This window comes from Opisthorchis viverrini (genome assembly GCF_000715545.1).
Source record: "Opisthorchis viverrini unplaced genomic scaffold opera_v5_311, whole genome shotgun sequence".
Classification (NCBI taxonomy): Eukaryota; Metazoa; Platyhelminthes; class Trematoda; order Opisthorchiida; family Opisthorchiidae; genus Opisthorchis; species Opisthorchis viverrini.
This window is the reverse complement of record NW_008751968.1, coordinates 389130-415031: the sequence shown is the minus strand read 5'-3', so window position 1 is coordinate 415031 and position 25902 is coordinate 389130. Positions and strand designations below refer to the sequence as shown.

General features: G+C 43.0%; 1 protein-coding gene across 1 annotated transcript in view; it reads left to right on the top strand.

The window, feature by feature from the left end:
• The window catches only part of T265_09857 (hypothetical protein), a gene marked incomplete at both ends in the record, with an annotated part of 33565 nt that extends 21235 nt beyond the window's left edge, over positions 1-12330 (top strand). The window contains one exon of the mRNA XM_009176055.1: positions 12229-12330. Within this exon, the coding sequence (XP_009174319.1) occupies positions 12229-12330 (102 nt within the window). The remainder of the gene's footprint in view (positions 1-12228) is intronic.
• Positions 12331-25902: the final 13572 nt, after the last annotated feature.

The following is a 25902-nucleotide window of genomic DNA, read 5'->3' as shown; positions in this document are numbered from 1 at the left end:
AAAATTATAGTTCCTTCAGGAAGGCGACCGGAAATTTATCAAATGAATACCACCAAGTAGTCCAGCACGCGGATGAGCGGTAACCATGACCAATTTCCTCATGCACAACAAAACACTTCCCCGGAACATAGGATGGAACAGACGAAAATTTTGTAAAGATATTTATGAACTGCCGGATTTTATTCGGATCCACAAAATCTTTCTAGACGGATGCAGAATTTTGTGTCTTTTTGAAAGTAATTTAAGACTCTGCATGAAATTCCCGCCATTCCATGTCGTTGGTGTTTCTCTTCTCGGTTTCCATCCAGATTGTGTGGATGAGTGTCCGGAAGCCACGTTATGTCTCTAGTAGTCTGGAAGTGAACCCCTTACCGGTTCAGACGTTTTATTTCCTTCACCCATAAAGCGTATACGTATAAACCCATTGTACGCCAGCGAACCACCATTGGCGAACAACGGGTCTCCGCTGACTTGGATGGTGATGACGGTGACGCTGGTGACGTGCTGAATCACTTGTTTTCCCCAAATGTCAGACAACTGGTCCGGAAAAATAACATGACTTCCATTAAGAATTAGTTACCACATACAGCTATACCAGATTTACAAGTGGAACTGTGAACATTGAAAATTATTCGGAATCTGTAGGACGTATTGGCAGTGTATAACTTGGTCCGAGATTCTACTATAAAAACTACAACTTATTTGTTAGGCCTTGTCGAGCAAGGTGATTAGGGTTCTTCTCGAGTTAGCTCACAGTTACGTGGATTATGACGGAGTCTGGGCCACTTTGAAGGAAGGTCAACGGCTCGTTTTATTCACTCACTGGAAAACGTCTTGATAATAGATGAGTGGATCGGCAATAAATTTTCAGTCTTAACCTGGATGCAACAACTCAGTATTACCAAGGCCGAAGAATTGTCAAGGTCGTAGGAATTCGATTGTTAATAAGGGGTATTTCGTACATTACAAGCGCACTGTATCGCGACTCAACTATTTAGCGCAACGGCATATAAATGCCGCTTCATAGGGATTATCTATGTCAAGTGCACGGTTTGTGGGCAGTTTATTAAGCATATGACATGATTGAAACGTGGGAAAGTCAGGTCGCGGAAGACGGTGACTTGATCTGAGTCGTTTAAGCCATTTCAATGGATTTCAAAGATTACACTGAAGGATGATACGAGCAGTTTACCCATTGATTGGAAAGAAGAAACAAGGCTGAAATACTCAGGGGACGCGATGCAGACGCAGTGAATTTTCCTCTGCATGTTGTTGGTTGGCACACTTCCTGAGTTCCCGTCAAATTTATGTTTCATATTCCGTTGAAGAAAACCATAATAATGAAAGATTCATTTGAGTCACCCTTCAGAAAGGAATTCGTGTGCAAATGAGACTAGTTGTCGAAATATTCTTACTCTAGTTAATTAATTTGCTCAGGAATACACCAACGAGAATTACACAATAAATAGACAGTCGAAGAGTGATTTCCCTAGTTAACAAGTTTACTCAGAAATATATCTACAAAATTGCACAACTGGTAGACATGTTTCATATATCATCCCTTTGTCGACAGATTTCGTCGGCGTGGAAAGCTGCTTAGGAGATCACGATAATTGATTGCTCCAGGCTAGATATTACTGGCCGTGTCTCAAAATCAGTCTCCAGATCTCGACTGATCCTGTCTAGGTTTGATAAACCCGGTGATTGCTAAACCCTTGTGCCTCCCTCGGAAAATGGCGACTGCAACTTAAAACGCTGGTGCGGATGAACTTGCAAAGAATATTTTGTTCCAAATATGAAAAATGCACTTTAATCATCTTGACATTCAGTTGTTTACCTTCATCCCTACTGCTGCGAGATCTGGACAGCTTAACTTAAGTGAATACCGCTACGCAAATTGAAGTATTTCAGAGAAGTTGGAGAGAGAACACATGTTGTTACAGTCACCTGTCGTAATCGTTTTATTTGGCCGGTCCAAGCATTGGAGATATTTCGAGACATTGCCAACGCAGGTGACCGTACAGTTTATTTATCACCTGGTGGCTGATCCGTGTGTCAAGCCCCACAGTTGGATTTCAAATATTCCAGTAGACATTCACATTCCGCTTCCCATGCTGGTACGCTTAGACTCCCCATTTTCAAACCATGAGTTTCGGTAGAAAGGGTCGTATATTGAATACGGGTCTTCCAAAGAAGTCATGGATGATTGGTTATTTGCTCGTTTGCATGGCTGGGATACAAGTGCGAACTTTGTTTGAAATAAAGACGACGAGTAAATCTTAGAGTAAGTTTTGATCCTGACCGAGCTTTGCAAGCACAAGATCGGGCTCACCATTGGAGACCAGATGAACAGCAAGGGAATCACAATAGTTGCTGAAGGCTAAAACTGTAATTCCATGTTACTGCAATTAGCGTTAAATTATCTCGCCTGTATTGATCAGATTTTTGCTTTTACTTTAGTGGTATAACTACTTTAGTAGTATTCTTATAAGTTTCAAAACACAATCCAATGACCGTGGATTGCAAATACAAAAGGATAACCGGACTGGTGGTATGCAGGTCAACAAAATGGCTACTAATATGGCATAGTTTCGGCAGTTAAGACAACACTTCCCAAGGTTCAATTACGGAGGTGTAAACGGCACACAAAACATTTGCCAGTTGCTGAGGGTCAAAATTCTTTGAGGTGGGAGCGACACGGAGGGCATTGGCATACATTTTATCGGGCAAGCAAACAGTTTTGCCTTCGGCATGTTAAATGTTTGACGCTTCCTGGAGATTCGTCAGATGCGATGGTACTTAGCACATCTTGACTCGGCGGTATGCACTCGCTTCACTGATTTGACAAAGACTCTAATTGAACTTTCCCAGTCATTGAACACGTTGATCAGAATGGATGTTCATACCCTATTCACCGTAAACTTTCTACCGCAGACCAATTAGATTTGTGGTGGCGATATATTCTGGTTACCATAAACTCATTTTTGCAACGTGTCTAGTAGCGTTTTTTGTGGCGTTAATATTCCAGGGACGGCCTCCGCCGCAGCGCGAAATTCTCAGTGAACATGAGGCACTTTTGACCTCAAATCCAGGATTTCGGATTGGCGTTGTGATCCTTGCCAGCTTTCGCTGACCTGATTGATTGCTCCAGCGTTCAATCGTCAACTAGCTCTCCTGGCTTTTCTGACTTCTCTTCTGTTGGGAATTTGATAGGGTTCGAGGTCCTTAGCAAGGTTTCAGGCATTTCGGAATAATTTTCATGTATGTGACCTTACTTGCACCAGATTCCTTGTGTCTTCATCCTCCCTAAATGGAAGTGAAGTGGTTCGAGCCTAGCAAAAATAGAGAGGTTGTATCCTCTGTGCCACACAGCAAATTTGTCGCGGTAATTTTTTAGAATTTCCGTCCCGCTTTGGTCTTGCGGGAAACCAGCAGCAGGACTAGGGGCAGCTAAATAGTCCGCGGGTACTTTCTGGTGGTTGACGAGTTCACCTTTTGCACCAATTAGTTAAAATCAAATATTTCTTGAAAACACTCTGAGTCAAGTCACTTCCTGGTGATCACAAACCCAACTGGATATCATGTTCTGAATTCTTAAGTTTATTTTCATCAAAACGAGAACCGCTACTGAAACATTTGTAGTACATTCAGCTTGTATAGCTTAAAGGAACGTATCATCGCTTCCTGATCACAATGGAATAAAAGGACATCTGACTAGGCTCATCTGTGTCTTGGACATTTGAAAAGTGCCTGCAGAAAGTGGTGAGATTCCAGACCAAACTCCTACTGCTTTGGAGGAGCCCATTCAATGACATTATTTTGACGTAAAATAAACCATGGAGAAAGGTAAACTCCTTGGTTGAATGCCTTGCGTAACATTCAGAACACTATCTAAAGTCAACCAGAAACGCCATGAAACCATCGATTGGCACAAATATTAAATGCTCAGCTTTTGAAAAGTTCCCATTGAGGAGGATTGATTTGGCAAGTTGTAGGTTATGACACGGGTTTGCCGGGTACACATTTTGACTATGATTTTTAATACGAATGTTTTCAGCAGAAGTACTTATGAAGCTTGTTGGAAGGACATTGCCCGAATGATCAGTCATTGAACAAGTTGATCAGAATCGATGCTCATAGCCGGGTTAATATAAACATTGTACCGCAGGTCTATTAGATTTATGGTGAACATACTATTCGCAAAATCGCCTCATATGTACAAGGCAAAGATGGATTAACAGGAGGCGATGAAACCATCGACTTACGCATTGAGTACCAACCCAGCATTTGAGAAGTCCCCAACTTTGAGTGCGTGTAATTTGCCAAATTTTCAGCTGGCCTAATGAAACACAAAAATTTGCCGAATACACGTTTCCACTGTTTTTTCTAAAACAAACAACCAAAACAATATCCTCATGTACCAGTAAAAGTACACATGAAGCCGTGTGAAGCTACGTGAAACCATTCGCAGACTGTTTGTTGCTCAGTCTGGAGCACAAAGACGGTGATTGAAGTGATCCGCGTGTCCTAGGGAAAACCACAAGTGATCAGTGTGCACACGTTGAAGAGAGAACTTTGCCAAAATGTTCAGTCATTGAACAAGGTGAACAAAATCTCCCATCAGGCCCTAGTATGCGTAAACTTTGTACCGTAGACCTAATCGATTTCTAGTGGATAGATTTTTCACAATGTAGCCATACATTCGTTAGGCAGAGGTCGATTTGCAGGATGCGCACAGTATAAAGTTCCAGACACATTAGGTTTGAACTTGGCCAGCTGTGATGCGTCTTTGTCCGCCTCTTATAGAATTCGTGTTCTGCATCGTCCATGTTTCATGGCTGGAACCGCCAATGTCCACAATTTGTCATCGATATTTAACAAGAAGCCATCAAAGAACTGAGTCGTTCTTGTCGCTGCTTCGAACACCTGAAAAATTTATCGATATCAAGTAGGTTCCATTTTGTTTTGCATTGGTTTGAAGCCCGAGAGTTTTCCTAAATCCTATGCGAAAGCGTTTTCAAAGTGGAAATTTAGACCAACGGTATTCAAATGTGTGTCTTCCAACTCATGACACATTTCGTGACGCATATCACGACACACATTTCGTGGCCTGTGTTCCTTTTTGATTGTATTTCACTGTCGTTCTATGATACTTCGCTCTCGATGGGGTCGATTCTGAGGACCTATTAAACTATGATTTCACCAAGATGCAAAGCGTCATTCACAGTAATCAGAAGCCGACAGTATCACCCAGTTTAATGTTGAATTATTTTAGGTGAAATCACAGCTTGTGAGTAGGAGGTATTTTCTAGCAAAAGGGCAAAAGACTTCCTTGGATTTCGATGGTTTGCAATCCTTCACTAATGAGGCTAACTTTGCTCTGTAGCTTGATCGTATTAGAGAACCTCTCCTGAACTTCGCACTACCCTAGTCTAGAGTAACTAGCTGTAGAAACCAGGTCACAGAAATCACAACAAAGTCCACTCACCTCGCAGCGACATCAGGTGTTACGCTGAACAGATGTGATGCGAGACCACCTGAATTGTTGAGTAACTTGGGCAAATAATTCTACGCTACTTGGTATGCTAAAGTACTGTGTATTTGGAGTAACTCCCACCCGTCTTCGGCACGCAGCTATCACGGGCGCTCGGCGTTGTTTCTGCATTTTGACTCCGACCTTGGACGCGCCTAAATGGGCCGGGGCAGCGTTAGGTCTACCTAACTTGCATTCACATATTCGGCAACAAGGAACTCAGAACATCTTAAAAGTGTCTCTGGAAGCAACAAAGCTTCATAAATTTGTATAGTATGCAGAGAGAACAACGACATGGAATGGCGGGAATTTCATGCAGAGTCTTAAATTACTTTCAAAAAGACACAAAATTCTGCATCCGTCTAGAAAGATTTTGTGGATCCGAATAAAATCCGGCAGTTCATAAATATCTTTACAAAATTTTCGTCTGTTCCATCCTATGTTCCGGGGAAGTGTTTTGTTGTGCATGAGGAAATTGGTCATGGTTACCGCTCATCCGCGTGCTGGACTACTTGGTGGTATTCATTTGATAAATTTCCGGTCGCCTTCCTGAAGGAACTATAATTTTATATTAGGGGGCCTCGTCTCTTGACTTGGATTTATCATAACACCAACTAAGCCACTATAAACTATTAACCATGAGTGAGTGGGTGGATATCTTGAATAATTACTGTCGGACGTCATGTGATTCATCCATTTTCTCAATATTTGCAGATCAACACTAGTGTTTGTAACGAAATACGATACCACCATGCTGTGGTGAGAGTTATTTGCTGGATGCTGGGAGGAGATTCACACCGACATGCACACTCTTATCGAAGTCTCTTTTTTACCATCACTATTTCTTCGATTGAGTTATCTGTTGCACAACCGAAAAAACTCATTTGTTAATTGTCTTGTGGCACCAGTTTTGGTGTGGGACAACTGTTTCGATCGAATACATAGAGGCGTCTAAGGTTAGCTGCTCCTAGTGGCCAAGTTCTTGGGTTATACAGCGGAACACCCCGTACGGTAGGGTGACACATTTGCTGTCATCTGCTGTATGCTGAAAGGAGATTCGCACCTACATGTGCAGACTTCGCGAAGTCTCTTTCTTACCATCACAATTTCTTTCATTCAGGTCTCTCTCTCGGAAAACCCACTAAGTATTTATTCCGTTGTGGATCCACACACTGGTTTGCACCAGTTTTGGTTCTGAGAAAACTGCTCTTGAGCGAGGACCAAAAGGGCGTCTTAGTTAAGTTGCCCCTGAAAGGTCACGTTCCTCGGCTATACTGCGAAACAATCTGTACGGTAGCGTGACACATTCTGTGTGAGTTTCGCGGGCACGCCGCTTTGCCGACATATGTGTCTAGATTTTGGAAGATGGCCCGGATGTCACAGATTTGTGTATAAATTTCGAGGGAACAATATTCTATTGCGGGTAACCAATGGCAGAACACGGCCGATTTCTCTAGCAGACATCTTTTGTGGAAGGTGTGATACTTGACCAATGCCCAATGGAAAAAATGGTAGATTACTTAAAATATTTTCGAAACCAATTCGATTTGAAAATGCTGCACTCTATGGCATGTGAGTCTGTATCCAGGTTGCCCGAATGAATGTTCGGAGGTGTAGGCATTGATAATGATTGCAGTTAGCTAGTACCAAGTCCCCTCACTATCCAACTGTATTCCCTTTTACACAATATGGCTTTCAAATAAATCATGGTTGAAACGCAACGAAGTATCAGTGTTTAAAACAGAATTCATTCTGTCGCCGATGATGATGATGACGATGATGACGATGATGGTGAAGATGATAATGATGATGGTGGTGATGACGATGATGATAATGATGATGATGATGACGATGACGATGATAGTATGCCAAGACGAAGAAGTAAAATTCGTTGTGTTTTCTTGGGCGTGCTACATATTGGTTAAGTATGTATTGGACGTGTAATGCATGTCAAATACTAGTTAACATTCTTTTCGTAGACAAGATTAGTGGAAATAGGCACGAAGCGAGAATAAAAAACTACGCGATACCGTTTTGCTCAGTGAGATCCTACTTATGACAATAATCCATGTGCGTGTGAGCTACATGGCGGGCATCAGCGTACATATAATCATCGGCCAAGCAAACCGTTTGATCATCGAAAATTTGTGGTTTTGTCCCTTGCTGGATATTTGTGAAATGCGATAATTATGAAGCGCATTTTGGCTTGGCTGTATAGACTGGTTTGGTAATTAATAACGTACATTGGTGTCTGTGGGTGGTTGTGACTTCCTTCATTTTTAGTTATCACCGAGATAAAGAAGATAAGCATTTGAGTTCAATTCATTTTGGACTGCCAGCGTTAAGTACGCAGTTCATCTGGCGATTCCCTCTTATGTATAATTCTCACTCGAACACGACGAGTGCACGGACCGGTTGTGCGACCGATGCTGACATTAATGAATATGGCGACCCAAAGCTGAAGCATATTTCCATCCAAGCTTTTATTCATTTACGTCGCCGCAATTTCATTATCGGACGCGTCTAGTAGCGTGGTTCAGTGGGTGTTCATATGCAAGTAACCATTCCCGTTCCAGCGCCTTGGTGTCGGAAATTGGCCCACAGCAAATAACGGAATGGCTATTTTGCGAACAAGCGGGTGTAAAAATTACAAGAAATATCGCGCATATGAGCTTGAATCCAGGCTTTCCGATCGGCGTTGCGTGGCCACATATCACTGACCACTTTGTAGGACTGATTAATTGCTTCAGCGTCCAATCAGCAATTGGTTTTATCGCCTTGTCTTCCGTCCTCTCTATCGCCACTTTTGTGATTTGAGGGTCTCTGTGAGTTCCAGGCATTCCGGATGTTTTGAATCTTCATGCCTTCTGAATGTAAGTGAAGTAAGCGCGCTTATCAGAAATGAAAGTGTATATTCTCCCAACGTCTGGTGGAATACACACAAAAAAATAGTCATCGTACTACAGCTTCCGATCCGTTGTAAACTTATAGGTGACCAGACGCAGCACCAAAGTTGGCAGACGTGTCACCGGATGCCTTCCGTGGGTTGACGAGTTCACTTTTTCACTAAGGCATTTAAATCAAATTGTCTTGAAATCAATTTGATTAATACTACATTAGGAATCTCACATCGCCAAGTGACCATCATGATTTTGCGAACCTTCCGAATTCTAAAGTATATTTTCAACAAAACGATAACTACTATCAAAACCATCACACTACTTTAATTTTGCATGATTTGTTAGGGTCTTTCATCGTTTCATGATCAGAACAGGACTAGAACAATACCAGTTCCAGTTGAACAAACAGCGGTGGAGCAGGCGCGCTGATGAATAATTTCGGAGCTTCTAAATGTGTGGTTTAGTTAACCCCAGATATTGTAGCTACAATGGAAGGAGCAGGCGCGCTGATGAATAATTTCGGAGCTTCTAAATGTGTGACCTAGTTAACCCCAGATATTGTAGCTGTCGACAATGGAAGGTGAACGTTCCGGCAGATAATAGGAGTGTGCCTATGTGGATATCGCTTGCACCATGTTGTTGAAGTCCATTATACCGAACGAATGGGGAGCCTGAGGCAGCAGCCGGAGGATTTTTTTTGCTTACTTGCCCTGTTGTATTAAGCGGAAGAGGCAACCGGGTTGATGACAATAATCGCGGCTGATGTGACATGGGATCACTTATAAGCGCACGGTTCCTTCACCGCATATCATTACGTATAAACTATCTACTAAGCAATTGCAAACGATCTGACAGCAAAGTAACCGTGCTGTTTTCAAAAGCAGATCATTCTCAAGAGCCTTGTTGAATTTTTATGGCTAATCAGCGACTATCTCGCAAGTAATTTGAGCGAGAATACTGACACTAAGCGGACAGGGACGTCTTTTGGAGTCCTTTTTCGAGTTGGTCTCATTGAGAATGGTCGTGGATGAGATATCGTCCAAGATAAATGTCTTAACCATAGTCACTAGGATGGTCGTGGTTCTAATTAAACACACCGTTAGATACTCGGGGTTCAATCGCGTTCATTTTTCGATGAGGCACATATTGGATTTCCAAAAATCTCTCATACTTGGCATTGATTACTTGGCTTTCCGAAGGTCTCTTGTTGCATAAGCATCGAAAGAATTTCCCAAAACTCTTTGTTTCCTACACCTTTTGAGCCCATATATCTTGATAACCCATGTGGGTTCCCTTTTATGCCAGGATGCCGATTGTTCTTTGAGTGTTATTTGATCCTTCCATTTTACGAGTGCGTTTGATCCGGGTTTACACAGTTGCTAGAGAATGAATGCCACTTATAGCTTACTTATAGCTTAAATTTATGTGATTTGTCGGTTTTGTTAGTTAATTTGTGTAAAGGAGCTCCATACGGCGAAGCGACTTCGGTTGTTTGGAAGTTTCTCTCGCCCGTATTCATCAAAAAACTTCCACGTGCGTATGGCGTTGTCCCTGCAATTCCACCACCTCACTACCACCCGAATTAGCTGTGCCAGTGCTAGGTCTAAGTACATGTGTAACCATGTTGCCGGCAGCCACACTAATATATTGTATCGTATCTCATCAAACAAGGCGCTCGGGACACCGTAAAATCCATCTGTGAAAGAATCAGACCCACGTTCCTCGGAACAGTAAGCATAGCAAACGAATGGGCAGCCTGCTTCGCAAATATTCTCCAAGATGTTGCAAACATGCAGCTGTTAAACCATTCACTGAGAAGCTATTAACCTCGGTGTCTTGTAACAACACCGGCTCCAGTAGAACAAGCAGCCTCAGCGACTTTCGTATCACCAGGGTCGCACATGCACAAGCGAGTGCAGCGAGAGAACAGTGCGAGAGAGCAGTTCAGGAAACGTGGTGGGATCTCAAATCCGCATTTCGGAATAAGACAGAAAGCGAGTTCACTAGACAGCCATACTGTGCAGTACGCTTTAGAACGCAATCATTATTGATTGACAGACGAAATGAAAATAGTTTCGGAGCTTGTAAGTCTGTGGCGACTCAGTTGATCGCGGATAATGCAGCTGACGGCAGTAGGAGGCGAACGGATCCCTCAGATATTAGGCAAACGTGGATGTCGCGAGCATCAGGGTAAGGAAATCGAGTATACCGGATTTAGGGATGAGAAGGAAGGGAGAAAGGCCTCAGCAGTAGCCTGCTTTTGCTTACACGCTCTGCGGTATACAGCAGCTCGGAAAACCGGGTTAGTGAAACTACTCGTGGCCATTGTGACATGAGATCAGTCGTAAACGTGTAGTCCCTGGTTAAAAGCGGGCTGCGATATCACCAGGGTAAAGAGATAAGTCTTTCACCGCAGCTACAAACTACTAACAGGAAAATACCCAGCCCAATTTGAAAAGCACAACCTTCTTAAGAGTCTTGTTCCACTTACATTGCTGTTCATTGAATGTCACGCTATAAGTTTGACGTTAGGCGGACAAGGACAATTTTTGATGTTGTTTCGTTTCATCGCAATAGGTCGTAGATGATATAGCTTCCCAGAACACGGGTGTATTATGTGATCAATATGGTGATCATAGTCCACAATTAGACACACATTTGCTTGAGGAGGGTTCAATAATGATCACTTGGGCAATGAACCACCATCGTTTGCCGAAGAGAGTGCCCTTTTCCATGCCCAAATTAGAGTGACGTAAACAGAGAGGTGGCCAGTTAATGACCTGGCGGAGGAGTATGAAGGAGATCACAAAATGATTGGGTGCTGCCGGTGCTACTCGATTTTTACGATGAGGACCGCGTGCTTTTCACTGTGTCTGGTTAGAGGCACTACGAGCTATGGATGCAAAGCGGTATCAGTTGCGCTGTTGTTGTCAGTTTCTATGCAGATCGCCTGAGTGAATAATTGGAGGTGTACGCACCTCGGAATAATTCAGGTAAGCTATTACAAAATCCCCTTTTCGTACAACCTTTTCTTCACCATAAGGCTGTCAAATAAATCATGGTTGTACGGCAGAAAAGCATCGGTGTTGAAAACTTTTGTCACGCTGCCGATGATGATGATGATGATAAACATTTTGCTTCATTTGGGAACGTTAACGTGGCAGTTTCAATTCATAAACCGACCGACGATATCGCAAGAAGGAACAGTGCAGTAGGAGAGCTGCGCGCAATCGAGTAAGAACCAAGAAGCAACCCACTTCATCCTTCCCGAAGCAAAACTGAGGTTTTACGGTTCCTTGAGAAAACACGTCACGTCGCGTTTTCAATTTGGGTGAACTGCTAGCTTACCACGTCATTTTTAACCGCTCGTGACCGAATGGTTCAGCCTTCAGCTAATTGTCGCGAGACATCTGGTTCTTGTCTCTCCGGAGAAGCAAGAAATGCGCACTACAGATAAATCGTATGATAAACCTGGACTTTCCGGCAGAGCATTGCCCAAGCTAAGGGATAAAACCTGGATTGCAAAGCCCGGAAAATGTCACGAGTCAGCCTCAGTTTGCCGGTGATTAATTTCAGCTCTTTACCGCCCAAATATCTTATTTGTTAGCTGACAGGCTTCACGCAGTTAACTAACACATATTTTGGGCAGTGATAACGCATCCGAATGCTGCTTGGAGAGCTAATACCCCACCAAGTGTGGGTGATGCTAAGCACTCTGCTTGCCTTGCATAGCCTCATTACCCTACTATATGTCAATTCATCTTCAATTCATCAGTCATTTGTATTTTAATTCAGGCAGACGTTTATCACGTGTATCAAGTCGTGCGTGCGAACGAAGTTCCAGTGGAGAATATAATTCTCTTCGCCTATGAAGATATCGCACACAATCCCAATTAATTGTCTAATACATTTTTGTCATCTGACAGCAACTAGACTGCTAAAACGGCCTTTATGGTTTGGCTTTAAAAATTTCCATTTTCGACCCGTATTTCTGATGGATATAATGCAAAGATGGAGTGTCCTTGCAGGAACATATGGGGTTTGGTGCATTACAATCGGTGTACCATAAGTTAAATTTTCTTCTATGCATTTCCATGACTTTAACTGCCGCAGAACCTAATGAAATAAGAACAATCGACATCAAATGAGACTGCAGCCATCATGATATGTCCTCGTCGTCAGTAGTCCAATATTACCATCGATATCAAGATGTTGTTTGACCGCATCAGCCGGCTGACGATTTGAAGCAAACAATGAGTTTACAGTCTAGTAGTCATAACATTTTATAATTTTATACTTTTATTGTAATTTTTATTGCTAGGACAAGTATGAGACCCTCTGAAGAGGTGAAAACTTTATTCATGCTCGGAGGTTGTACTGATCGCAGGTCGTTTGTTGACCAATCGGAATACGCTCAAGAGCATGGCTTGAGGATATTTCTGGAATCAACCAGTGATGGTCCAATTTCATATCAACGACAAGTCAAAACACTAAACAAATCTCATCAACAACGTGCGTTTTCTTCAAAGTGTCCTAGAAAATGTGAATTCCGTCGTTGGGCGGTACCACAAAATGAATGGTCAAGGATACATGTGGATTTTCCCAGTCCCGGTAACACAATTTTCTCACGATCGTGTACGCTTATAGCAAGTGGCCGGAGATTTTTTCATGAGGACAACGGGGACATGGTAACTGTTAACAAGTTGGGAGTAACCCTAGCCGTTTGGGCTATTCGGATAAGCTCGATACCTGGAAATGGGACTCAGTCCACTTCGTCGCAACTTACGAACTTATGTCTTGCTGAGCAGTTGGACACGGTAGAAGGCAACCCTATCACCAACAATCAAACGCCACGTGAATTGCCTGAAGGGAAATCCGCCTGCAAATACACCACCGCACTAAACGAGGCACCTTTGCATTTCTGAGGCCTCTACGTGAGAGGTGGTGTAGAATTTGAAGGCATCCGCTGGCTATTTCGCCGCCTCATGTAGTGATTCTGGTTGCTTGAAAACCTAAATTGGAAAGAAAACGTTTGAGCTACGACTGCGACAAATTCCCTGTGTGTATGCTTCAAGAAGTTCAGAGAATACAATCTCTCTAGTTTTTATAAGCCAGACACACATCACTTACATTCAAAGAGAATGGAGATTCGAAAAAATTGGCGCAATGATGTTCAAAACAATGAAAATGATTTCAGAATGCTCGAAAACTACAAGAAGTGAAATAAGGTGGACGACAGAACAGTCAGAAAAGCAAGTTGCTGATTGGATGCCGAAGCAACCAGTAAGTCCAGGAAGGCATTAGCTGAATTGTGGCCACGCCCTGCCGAGCCGAATAGCTGGATTCAAAGTCAATAATACGTTTCCTAATACTGCGATGTTACTTATATTTTTTGCACCCAAATAGTCATTCTGGATTTGCTCTGAGCTCACTTTCGAAACTAAGGCGCTGGAGCGTGGACAGTTCCTGAAATGTGAACCCCCATAAACCACGCTACTGAACGCGATCAATAATGGAGTTCCGGCGAGGTCAATGGATAGAAGTTCGGATGGAATTTCGCTTCCGATTTGAGCCGCCATAAACGTTGACGTCGTAATCGGTCGCCAAACGGATGCTGACGCTGCTGATCTGGTAAGAACTTTACGATTGAGGTCATTGCCTACTGATTTGCTTACTAAACACCAGCAGTCCAGAGTGAAGTGGAACTCAGGTGTCTTTTCGACCCTCTCGCTTTCAACTACATCTCAGGGTAGTTGTAGCCACCTTCTGAAACCAATGTACAGATTTGCACAAGCTGACACCTTTCACTCGTCCAACGGATGCGTCCGAATTCACAACGCTTCAACAGTGCTAGAATTTTTGGTTCTCAGATGACGTAATTTAGGGTCTCATCTGTTCTTCGGGTCATTTAACCGATGGTCTGTGGTATATTTCCTGTATTTTGCCATAATATCCGGTCAAAAATTCATTGATTATGCTGGTTTTCTTGTGGAGATCCAGTCTCCCAGTCGTTGCCAGCGAATGTGGACGAGTGAGCCTGTAGTCGTACGACTCACAATGTTGAGCATCGGGTACAATCGCTGCCCGTTGACATTCGCATCAGTTACGCACTGAAGTGATAAACATATTAGGAACGTAAGATGGATCACGTAGTCCTACTGAGTAGATATTGCAGTGACGAAATTTATTTTACTAACATTAATTCCCGTTTACGATTAGATATCTTACAAGTGCCCGAAATTAACTTGCCATCGGAATTCGGAAGCTCGGATCATCGTACATCAGTTCATACTCAATGGCATGGTGTATCGAATCACGCCGAAGCTTTAGACTTGTGAAGGCTTCAAAGGAAGTTACTTGTGCTCACTTTAATATTATGGATGCGAAGAAGTTTGAAATTTTCTATTAAATGGACGGTTGCATTTTATCAGACAAAGACCTCCACTAGATCGGCCTAGTTTTCGCGTCTTAAAGCGCCTGATGAAACACCAGACAAAGGTAGGGCCAAGCATCGCTGATCAGCGGGGAAATTAGCTCCCAGTTGGACTAGATATAGTGTCAATCAGTCCTCAAATCACATGGTCACGTGTGGATGGGCTCATCAAGACATGCTCCTGTATTCGATTTTGGGGAAGTATTTGTTGGAAAAACACTATGCTGCAACGTGGCAACAGCGTAGCCTTAGAGTGGTATGAGCAAACTACTCCGCTGCGCACCGCGTGACGTCTTCCTCTGTCCCCTCTCACGCATACATTGTACCGAGGATGACAGATTTATGTGACGTAATGAAATTCGGTGATGACGTGAATAACAAACCTCTGTGACTATGGACAAATTTTACTTAGTGACATGACTTATTCCAAACAAAGCACACATTTATGCTATGAGAAAAAAGCCATGTAAAGGTCATTTTTGCTTCATTGCGTCACTCAAGATTGAAAAGATTATGCTCCAACCATATACTAAATCCAACAACAATTGATTTGATTTCTTCCTCTTAAGGTTCCTTCGAATCTTCGTTCAGAAGCAGTTATCTCATAAAAGTAACCGGTGTGAACTGTTATTTGTGAATCCCCAAATGAGTCTACGGGTGGGAGACAGAGGCTTCTATGCGAAGTTGGACAGTGCGAAGGCGACTTCGAGGAGACTGCACGCGTAAGTTTGAATCTCCTTCCAGGATACAACAAATAACCCTCACCTTTGTGAGTTTTATTTAAACTAATACAAGGATAGGACTCTTTGAATACCCTGAAAGAAATGACCGGTAATCCGTCTCACTGGCGCCCCACTTGTCATTTTCCATCCAGATAGTCTGAAAGAATGTCTTGGAGTTTAAACCATCGCAAACTGGCTGTCTTATGCTGGAACTGAATACATTTATCCTTGTGATTAATTGTGAAGTAGCAACTGGATACACCTCCAGGCAGTTAAGCAGAGAGCGCTGAATAACATGGTTTCTCAATTGATTTCCAGGAGTCAACCTTGCAAGTTTTCGAAATTCAGACAGTTTGGCTCTTCGGCATGTAGATCTTTCGTCTACGAATTACCGCCTTAGGATGGAATTACAGATTAAGTTGCCATGCAGAATGGTACTACGTGTTTCTCCTCTTCGCACTGTGCACATGTTCATTAGTATTGTTTATGAATAGAGAGTCCAAACCCCATTAAACTCTGAAATAGCACGCCCACCACAACACAACCATCGTCATTGAATTTCATCAAGTTGTCATCATCTGCGACAGCATGACATCAATGTTGAACATTGATACTTCGATGAAGTGGAGACATGATTGATTTGAACGCCTTATTGTGAAGGAAATAAAGAATTAGTACACTGAATGAACTTGGAGCTGGCTCACTTGAATCCTTCTCAGGTATCTACGCATTCAAGCATTTATGCAGTTAATTGCGACTGCAACTGCAGCGATTGCGAGCCATATCCTAAAGAATCAAAAACATTTGAAATCCTACGACCGATTTGAGAAGATTACGATCATCCGAATGAACACAGTCACTTGTTAAAATCATTTGCAGGATCTTTTTAATGCGGTATTGCTTGAAAACTTGTGTGCATTGAACACAGTCACTTGTTAAAATCATTTGCAGGATCTTTTTAATGCGGTATTGCTTGAAAATTTGTGTGTGCATTTGGGGCTAAATCGAGATTATCGCTCTCTCAGATGATCAGTTCATTGTGATGTTCATTTATTTCACTCAGTCCATCTTTCTTGAAGACACCCAAAGATTCAACGAGAAAGCCTCATCTCTGGACTTGTCATTCAATGGATATGATCACTTGGGTAATGTACTGAACCAATATTTTATCCAAATCACTGGACTCAGTGTGAGTGAATGAAAGCTGGGATGGAAATAAGCTTCCGATTTGGGTAGCCGGAATTCTTGAAGCCAAAATCGATTGCGAAACTGGTCGATGCTCTCGCCGTCATGCAGTGAGAATTATACCGTCAAGAGGTTTGCCTGCACTTTTGGTCCGGAGCGAAGTGGGACTTTGGTGCTTTTCTCGACGCGCTCGCTTTGAACCAACATACAGATTCGTGAAAGCTAAGAATCGGAGCTCATCCCACTGACTTTCTGAGTGCCCAAGGTCAAAACAAAGCAAAACCTCCGAAGTAGAATTTTCGGTAGCCATTCTACAACATCAGTTGGGGGGCGATTACAACGGTTGCATACGAAAAATCACCCAGAAAAGACCAACTTGTAAATTTTCGAGGATCAAGCGAGTTCCTTGGTTGGTAATATGTATACCGATGCCGCTTAAAATGAGTTTTCCGAAAAATGCGCAAACCGACACGTTAACGTCCAATATGAGTCCGGGTGTAAATCCCGCACTAATATGAGACAATAGGCAGGTCACAGAAAGGATTACTTCACCGGATTGAAAACTGATCACTCTGAGCGCCAGTCAGCACGTGAAGACGTGAAGTGGTATTCCGTCAATGAAGGATTAGTGGCGCTATATCCTGTTTTAATGATAGTTAACCAGATTGATGACCAGCCGCACGAGTTCCAATGCTTCAATACTGAAACTACTAGCCGGACTGTCAGGGTTTCGCTTGGAAGCTACTTGGAGTTTCATGAGAAGCGCATTACTGATAGGTTGCAGCGAGGGTGAAACGGATTCACAGTGCTTCTCAGCTTTTCGTATTGAACTCCAAGAAGGACTACCAAACAAGTATTCGCGAGGCTTCTCATTCTGTCAAAAAAGTTGAACGTATCTATCCTAAGTATGGTTGTGAAATCTGTCAATAGGAGAAATACGTTATTTCAAGAGGTTCTAAAAGAATTAGAGTTAAGCGGTAAATACCGAAATAGCATAATCGGGGTTTTATGATTTACAAATACCCGGGGCTTTTCAGGGTATTTTAATCCAGCTCTCAACATTACCGAGAGAAAACGCTTATCAATAATTGTCACTGGTTGGAGTACCAAGTTATATTGACATCCTCTCGGACAACCTGCGCAGAAAAATTTTACAATTGCGGAGAAATGACCTTCTTTGTCCATTCCATACCAGGCTCGGATTTCATGACAGCACCGTAACCGTGTGTGTGAGAAACAGACAGTGGTTAAGTGTTCGGACGACCATCTGGGGGGCCGAATTTTCATTTCGGGAAGAAATGTTGATGTGAATTCGCTGAATGGTTCTCTTTCAGTCAGCGGTAGAAATTTTTCTATGGTCCTTTCGAGTTCGTTGGTGTGTAAGCTTCAAAATTCATGCGTAATCTCGTATTGCAAAAAGATGAGCGAATTTCCTAAACAATTCCGCAATGAATGGTCAGATTCCAGGTACATATGGCCACAAACCAACGTGCCAATAAATTTCACAGAATTTGTGTCACTACCGCACGGTTTGTATCGCTGTGTAGTTGTTAGTCGTGGCTCCTGGGACCAGTAAACTAAACACGTATTCGGGTCTTCGATCAAAAGCAGTCATCTCAGCCCCGAAACCGGGCAAGCTGATGTCTGTGCATTAGGCATTCGGGAAGATGCTTTATACGAATTCCGACTCTCAGGTTTCACAGATATGCACATTGATATTTGTTACTGCCTATGATATTCCTCAGATTTGGTTCTCAGCGAGCACGTCGAGAAGAGCGCCAGAATTCCACATCGCTCTGGACAGGTCAGTGAGAAATCCAATCGACGTTGTAATTCTCACTCGATGACGGAAAGAGTACCAACACTTTTGGTTACAACAAATGTGGCTACCGAAATATGAATTTTATTTCCATCCAAGCTTTAATTCAATCGTTTCAAACTTGAAAAATCGAAGGAGTTTAATTATTGGGCACTTATTTTAGCTGGATTCATGAGGGCTGATATTTGAGGAACTGTGCTCGGTTCGGCGGCGTAGGGTTGGAAGAAAACTCACGAGCAAAAAACAAAATAGCTCCTTTGCGAATAAACGGGTGCAAATAGTACAAGGAGCATTGGGCAATTTCGAACTTGGATATCAGCATTCTGACCTAAGATAATACGAGAATGCCACAGGTATAAATGCCTACCCGCAGATAATAATAATTCATCGAGCAAGCACGTTGGCATTGAACTGGCGGCGAATCCTGGACGTAAGCTTGTCCAGGCCTGAGGACGAATCGCCAAAAAAATATATCATACGGCAGAGTTCCTCTCCTGCAGTTGGTTCGATCAAGCTCCAGTCGGATGGTACTACTATACGATATGGCCAGCTATATACGTGTTTTGGTGCTGAGAATAGGTATGCTGCATTTTCCTTCCTGCGAAATCCTCCATGACCCATCGGACAGGGCAAACGCTGCATATTTCCGTCTCTTGTGGTTTACGGTCACGTTGACAGGTCTACATTCACTTGAAAGAACCAACTGGAGCGACTGTGCAGTTTATGTATTACCTGGTTGCTGACCTGGACGGGAAGCCCAAACTTCCGCGGTAACAATGCGTCCCATGCTGGTGATAGTGGAAGGCTTCCAACACAACTTTCACGCTGCACACACTATTTGACAGTCAACTGATGGACAACCCACAACTTTTGCAATCCTTCTGTTCCTCATTTCTCAGTGTCCTTCTTTAGGCATATTTCAAAAGGAAGACGAATAAGCCATGAGTTTCTGAAGAACGGAGAACATATTGGATACGGTTCTCTCAATGTGTTCAAGGACGACCGGCTATTCCCTCATCTGCAGGACTGGGGTACAATTGCAAACATAGAGACACTGATTAATCGCTGAAATAAATTTCAATCATGACCGATGTGTGTCAACACAAGATCGAAAACACAAGGAGTGGCCAGGTGAATAGTAAGGGAATCACAACAGTTGCTGGGGCTAAAATTAATATTATCCAATGGCAGTTCGCATTAAATTATCTCGAACTAACTGGTCCGTTTTCACTTCAGTGAAATGACTCCATTTTGGCCATATGGATATATGTGTCAGAACGCAATACAATGACGATGGATTATACAACCGATAGATTAGCCGGACAGACTAAATGCAGATCAAAAAATGGCTCTAAATATGGCTTACTTTTTGCAGTTTTGGTGGTCACTTTCAAGGTTCAATTATGCAAGTTCAGGCTGTAGTCTAAACTTTTGTCGATAAATTTATTTTCAAATGCTGAGGTCTAAAATCCGTGACGCCGGCCATTGATACACATATTATTAAACAGTAAATTTATTCGGTCCTCCAAAATAAGCAGCTTTTATCTTGTTATTCGTTTCTCGACCTGGCGGTAAAAACCGGCTACCGAAAATTGTAGCTCGGATTTAGTGCATCCTATGGATGAGTTAGGAATGTCTGCTTTCACCAATCGGTACGTTATTATTTGTAAGTTTCTATGACTTTTCTCAGATGTAGTTGTAATTGAGCACGTCAGTAAAAGCAATTGAGTTCCACTTCGCTTTATACTGCCAGCGATATGAAGGCAGACCAGTTTGTGACATCCTCGACCGTATAGTTCTCACTCGATTACGACAAGAGCATGAACAATTTTGCGACCGATACTGCAATCGACGAATGTGGCGACCCAGGACTGAAGCAGGTTTCCGTTAAAGGTTTTATTCACGCGCGTCACGGAAACTCAATTATTGATCGCGTTCAGTAGCGTGGTTTATGGGGGTTCACATTTCAGGAACTGTCCACGCTCCAGCGCCTTAGTTTCGAAAGTGAGCTCAGAGCAAATCCAGAATGACTATTTGGGTGCAAAAAATATAAGTAACATCGCAGTATTAGGAAACGTATTATTGACTTTGAATCCAGCTATTCGGCTCGGCAGGGCGTGGCCACAATTCAGCTAATGCCTTCCTGGACTTACTGGTTGCTTCGGCATCCAATCAGCAACTTGCTTTTCTGACTGTTCTGTCGTCCACCTTATTTCACTTCTTGTAGTTTTCGAGCATTCTGAAATCATTTTCATTGTTTTGAACATCATTGCGCCAATTTTTTCGAATCTCCATTCTCTTTGAATGTAAGTGATGTGTGTCTGGCTTATAAAAACTAGAGAGATTGTATTCTCTGAACTTCTTGAAGCATACACACAGGGAATTTGTCGCAGTCGTAGCTCAAACGTTTTCTTTCCAATTTAGGTTTTCAAGCAACCAGAATCACTACATGAGGCGGCGAAATAGCCAGCGGATGCCTTCAAATTCTACACCACCTCTCACGTAGAGGCCTCAGAAATGCAAAGGTGCCTCGTTTAGTGCGGTGGTGTATTTGCAGGCGGATTTCCCTTCAGGCAATTCACGTGGCGTTTGATTGTTGGTGATAGGGTTGCCTTCTACCGTGTCCAACTGCTCAGCAAGACATAAGTTCGTAAGTTGCGACGAAGTGGACTGAGTCCCATTTCCAGGTATCGAGCTTATCCGAATAGCCCAAACGGCTAGGGTTACTCCCAACTTGTTAACAGTTACCATGTCCCCGTTGTCCTCATGAAAAAATCTCCGGCCACTTGCTATAAGCGTACACGATCGTGAGAAAATTGTGTTACCGGGACTGGGAAAATCCACATGTATCCTTGACCATTCATTTTGTGGTACCGCCCAACGACGGAATTCACATTTTCTAGGACACTTTGAAGAAAACGCACGTTGTTGATGAGATTTGTTTAGTGTTTTGACTTGTCGTTGATATGAAAATTCATGTACAACAGAAATAGACAATTGTCTTCGATCAAACAAAACAAAGAAATTTGTTTCCGATATTCTGCGGCTACTTGGGATGTGGCAATTTAGATTTGTTTTACGGAAACGGAAAGCATCCGAGAAACACTACATTGGCCATGCTCGTGCGAGCATAGATAACGGACAACAATTCGTCCAATTTTAGCAGTTAATTAATCGGCTGGTCAAAACAAACGAGGCTACGAGTCCTAGCGTGACGCTGTGCAGAAATGAAGTAAGTGTTTGTCCTTTCGTAATTGGTTGACACTACGCACGATTCCGTGGGCGGTAGAGCGATATGCGTTTATGCATATCTTATTTGCCGTATTATGGACTGTGGTTTTTTGGCAGTTCACTACAGCATCTTTATCCTTGGGACCCGCATGCTTTCAGTTTTGCGGTTAAGCAATCGAGGGAAACGGGTCAAAACTTACTAGGTAACAATTACCGAATGTTTTTGTACCTGTCAACATGTAAAACAAGCATATGAGCAACTTACATTCAAAGTTCTTTTTCATCGGCAAATGCAGTCATCTCATAAATGAAACGGGTGCACACTGATGGGTGTGGATCCACAAAGAGCCTGCAAATGCCTTTACGGGTGGGTGTTATATTTAGAAGGAGAAAACTGTGCGCGTCTGTTTGAATCTCCTTCTAGGACACAACAAATAACTCCCACTGTAATAATCTGGGGCGAACCAGATGAATTTCGAAATGGAATATTCAAATTGATCCCAGTATTCACCTACTCAACATTTTTAATATTTTATAGAGACCCACTTGAATTTCCGAGGCGTCAGCCGCATCATAATCCACTCAATATGGTCTGGTGTCTTTTCGAGTCGACTTGTTTAGACCTTGCACATCAGAGTACGGCTCATATGCCAGGAACCGTTGCACAGTCTGTAAGACCGTGCGGCAGTGTCATGTACTGACTATTGGCCGATTTTGTGGGATATGAATCCCTTTTGTGATAACCCTTTTATGGCAACCGCTATGGTAACCACTATGTTTTCTTTGCGCCCGTGTGCAACAGAAGTTACAACATGGTTAACAAATCCACGTTCAGAGACAAGGCATTCGCGTATGAAAGTATAATTTCTTTTAGAAAGGGGATCGAAGATCTCTCAAGTGAATACCAACAAGCAGCTCGGCACCTGGGTGAGCGGTATGCATGACCAACCCCTTGATGATCACAGAATCATTTACCCGAATCATCAGGTGCAACATAGGAAGCTTTTTTGGAAAGATGTTTAAATGGACCGTTTTTATTCGAAGCATCGAAGCCTATCAAACCATTTGCTGACTTTTGTGAGTTTCATTTAAACTAACGCAAGGATAGGACTCTTTGAAGAAATGGCTGATGATGAAATGGCCGATGAATTTTCCCATCGGTGATCCCAAACAGTATACATTCAGGTTGTCTGAATGAGTGTCTGGGGGTTTGGGAATCGACGAGTGTTTGTGGTTGCCTGACATTTAATCCCTCAAATGTACATGCACTTACTCTCATCGAGCGACACACTCACGTCAGGAGACGAGACTTTCTCGTATGAAACGGGGTCCATTGCAAAATCGTGGCCAAAATTTCACACAATAACCCCGAAAGATCAAAAAAGGCTGTACAACAATATCGTTCCAACCGAGTTCCATCAACAATGCGCGTCTCGCAAAACCAAGAAAAATGCGCCTGATTGAAGTGTTGGTACTGTTGCGGTCAACGTTGGAAAAACCGCATCCACAATTTGTCAGTATACTTATATTCGACGAAGAAACCTCTCGATAAATGCACAGTATTCCGACATGACCTATTACTTGTGCAAGCTTTGGAGGTATATTCCGAAAGTAAACTGTTAACTACATCAAGAATATCTTGGCACTTTTCTCATTTTCAAACGAATACGGTTTCCGCAGGAGATTCAAATGAATCGCTCGTTAATACGGTCCACTTCAACTGAGTGTGTTAGGAACAAAGTTGACCGGAACTCAGGGAGTGCTCCCACCACAACGTATCGTCTTATCCTAAATATAGTACAAACTGAAATATGACGCAGCCTAGTGAAGCACATTCAGTTGAAGCGGGCGATTGCCAAAAGCAATTCAGTTTGATTCACATAAGTCTCCTTTCAGAACTGAGTTCAGGTGCAAAAGAGCGTACTTCTTAAAATCTGCCCAAAGTTTGGTTCGAACAAAAAGTGAGGAAGGTGTGAATTCAGTTACTAAGACTGAAGAATGGGGAAAACTTTGGTGAGCATTCGAAGGGATTTCGGCAACATAATGAATGAATGTTGTGTTAAACTTCGAATAAAAATTTAACTCGCGCTCCCACAGCACCCACCTACATATTGGCGATAAATGAGACGGTCTCGTTAGCCTAATGGTCGACATGAATTTGACCGGAATGATGAAATTCCGGCTGGTTGCTTTCGAAGTCACTCAACGCTCTGCTCGTTGGTATAGTGCCACATGTACAAAGAGTATCAGAAATAGCTAGTTAGTAATTTATGTCCCGGTATCCTGTCGGTGCTTAACCGTAAAACAGAAAGGGTGTGGATCACAAGCGGCTTGGCAAAGTACTGCCTACCGCAGTCCATAATGGTGTCTGTACAAACGGCCATCCCTCTGCCAATGGGGGGACAGATTTTAGTGGCAACCAACCCCAGATGGCAAGCACTTACTCTGCATTTGCACTGCGTCATCATGAGCTTTCTTCACTCGTTCCTCAGAAATATACTCGTACTCACAACGTCTATCAGTTGTAATACTGTGGCAATGATGAACATAGTTTTTCTCCGCAGACTGATTACAAACGATAAATTCGAGCTCTATTGTTAGGCTGTTATACAAGGGTCCTAGGTAAATCAACAAAAAGAAACAGGATATTTTTAGGAATCAGTCGTGATGAGTCATTCCGAAACATGATGTCTAGTTTCGCATGATAATCAGTGCATGCTTGGACAACTATAGGAAATGCATGTAACACTCAGCACCTCTCGGGTCTCAAAGAAGTTCAACGTTGTCAATACTCGAATGTCGGCTACTGGGCGCCGGAATGAAACGCACTGGGATTGTAGGTTGTTTAAAACCTCTGTACGCAGACAGAGAGCCCAAATGATGAGTGTACATAGATTATTACGCCGCGACCCTAGTATGCCTTATCCTACCAACAACCTTGGCAAATTGAGGAGTGAAGGGATCCCGATTTGAAACTGCCGAGTCAAACAGCATGGTCTGAATCTTTGCTCCAGCGTCCCCACCAATCTCAAGACAGGTCAATCAGCAGGACAAAATGAATGCTCACCAAAACGTTCAATCATCGATCAAGGTTCATCTGAGTGGGCATACCGCATATCCGTCCACGCACATGCCACAACCGCGGACATCCAACCGAACCTCTATTCCACTTAAAAAGCACCGACAATGTCACCTCCACTCGGGGTGGAATGTTGCCAAGCAAATTGTTCAGTTCAGCAAACAAACCAGCGGTCACGTTTCATAGTACACAGGGCTAGTTCCTCCATATGTGACGGTCTGAGGCGTCCCGTTTTCTGTGTCCGCCTGGATTTGGCTAGTCACACTCTTAGTCGCTACATCCAGTCTACTGCAGTAAGCGAATCTCACAAGTGCATGACCTTAGGTGGATAATCTGTGAGCACCAAAGATTACGTCAGCCTGGGCATTACTACCTTATACTCTCCCGGGGTATTATCCGGCCCCGCGATTTCAGTAGATCGAGTTTGGAGACGGGGTTTCCCTCCTAGGCATGTTGAAAGAGACGCTAAAATAAATCATGCGACCGGGTAGACGAAGAAGAGCAACAACCTAACGCCAAAGCCACAGAACCTGGCCAGTACTGTGGTCATTGGATGCTTCCTAGTCCCATGTACAGATCTACGACACCACCTATCCAAATGGCCGCAAAATACCAGAAACGAACATCTTTGATAGATTCAAAAATGAAAATTGTCTATTTGCGTTGCTGACAGTTGCCTTTTGTTTGCCGATCGCGTGATCGTACCAGAGGATCGGCGAGGGCTTGTTTTGCAACAGTTTCTCAATCGACATCCTGGAATAAATCGTTGATCCTAAGCTATTTTCATTAGCCTCATATTGACTGACAAGTTGCAACACCGTTAAATCTTAGTACCAATGTGCTTTCAACAATTCCGCACTCCTCGAACACGTTTGATCTTCTGAAGCTTCTAAAGTAAACATGGTGTAAAGCGTGAACTCGTCGACCACCAGACGGCATCAGGTGACTATTTCACTGACCCACGTAGTGATTTTGGTTGCTTATACATCCACCGTGGAAT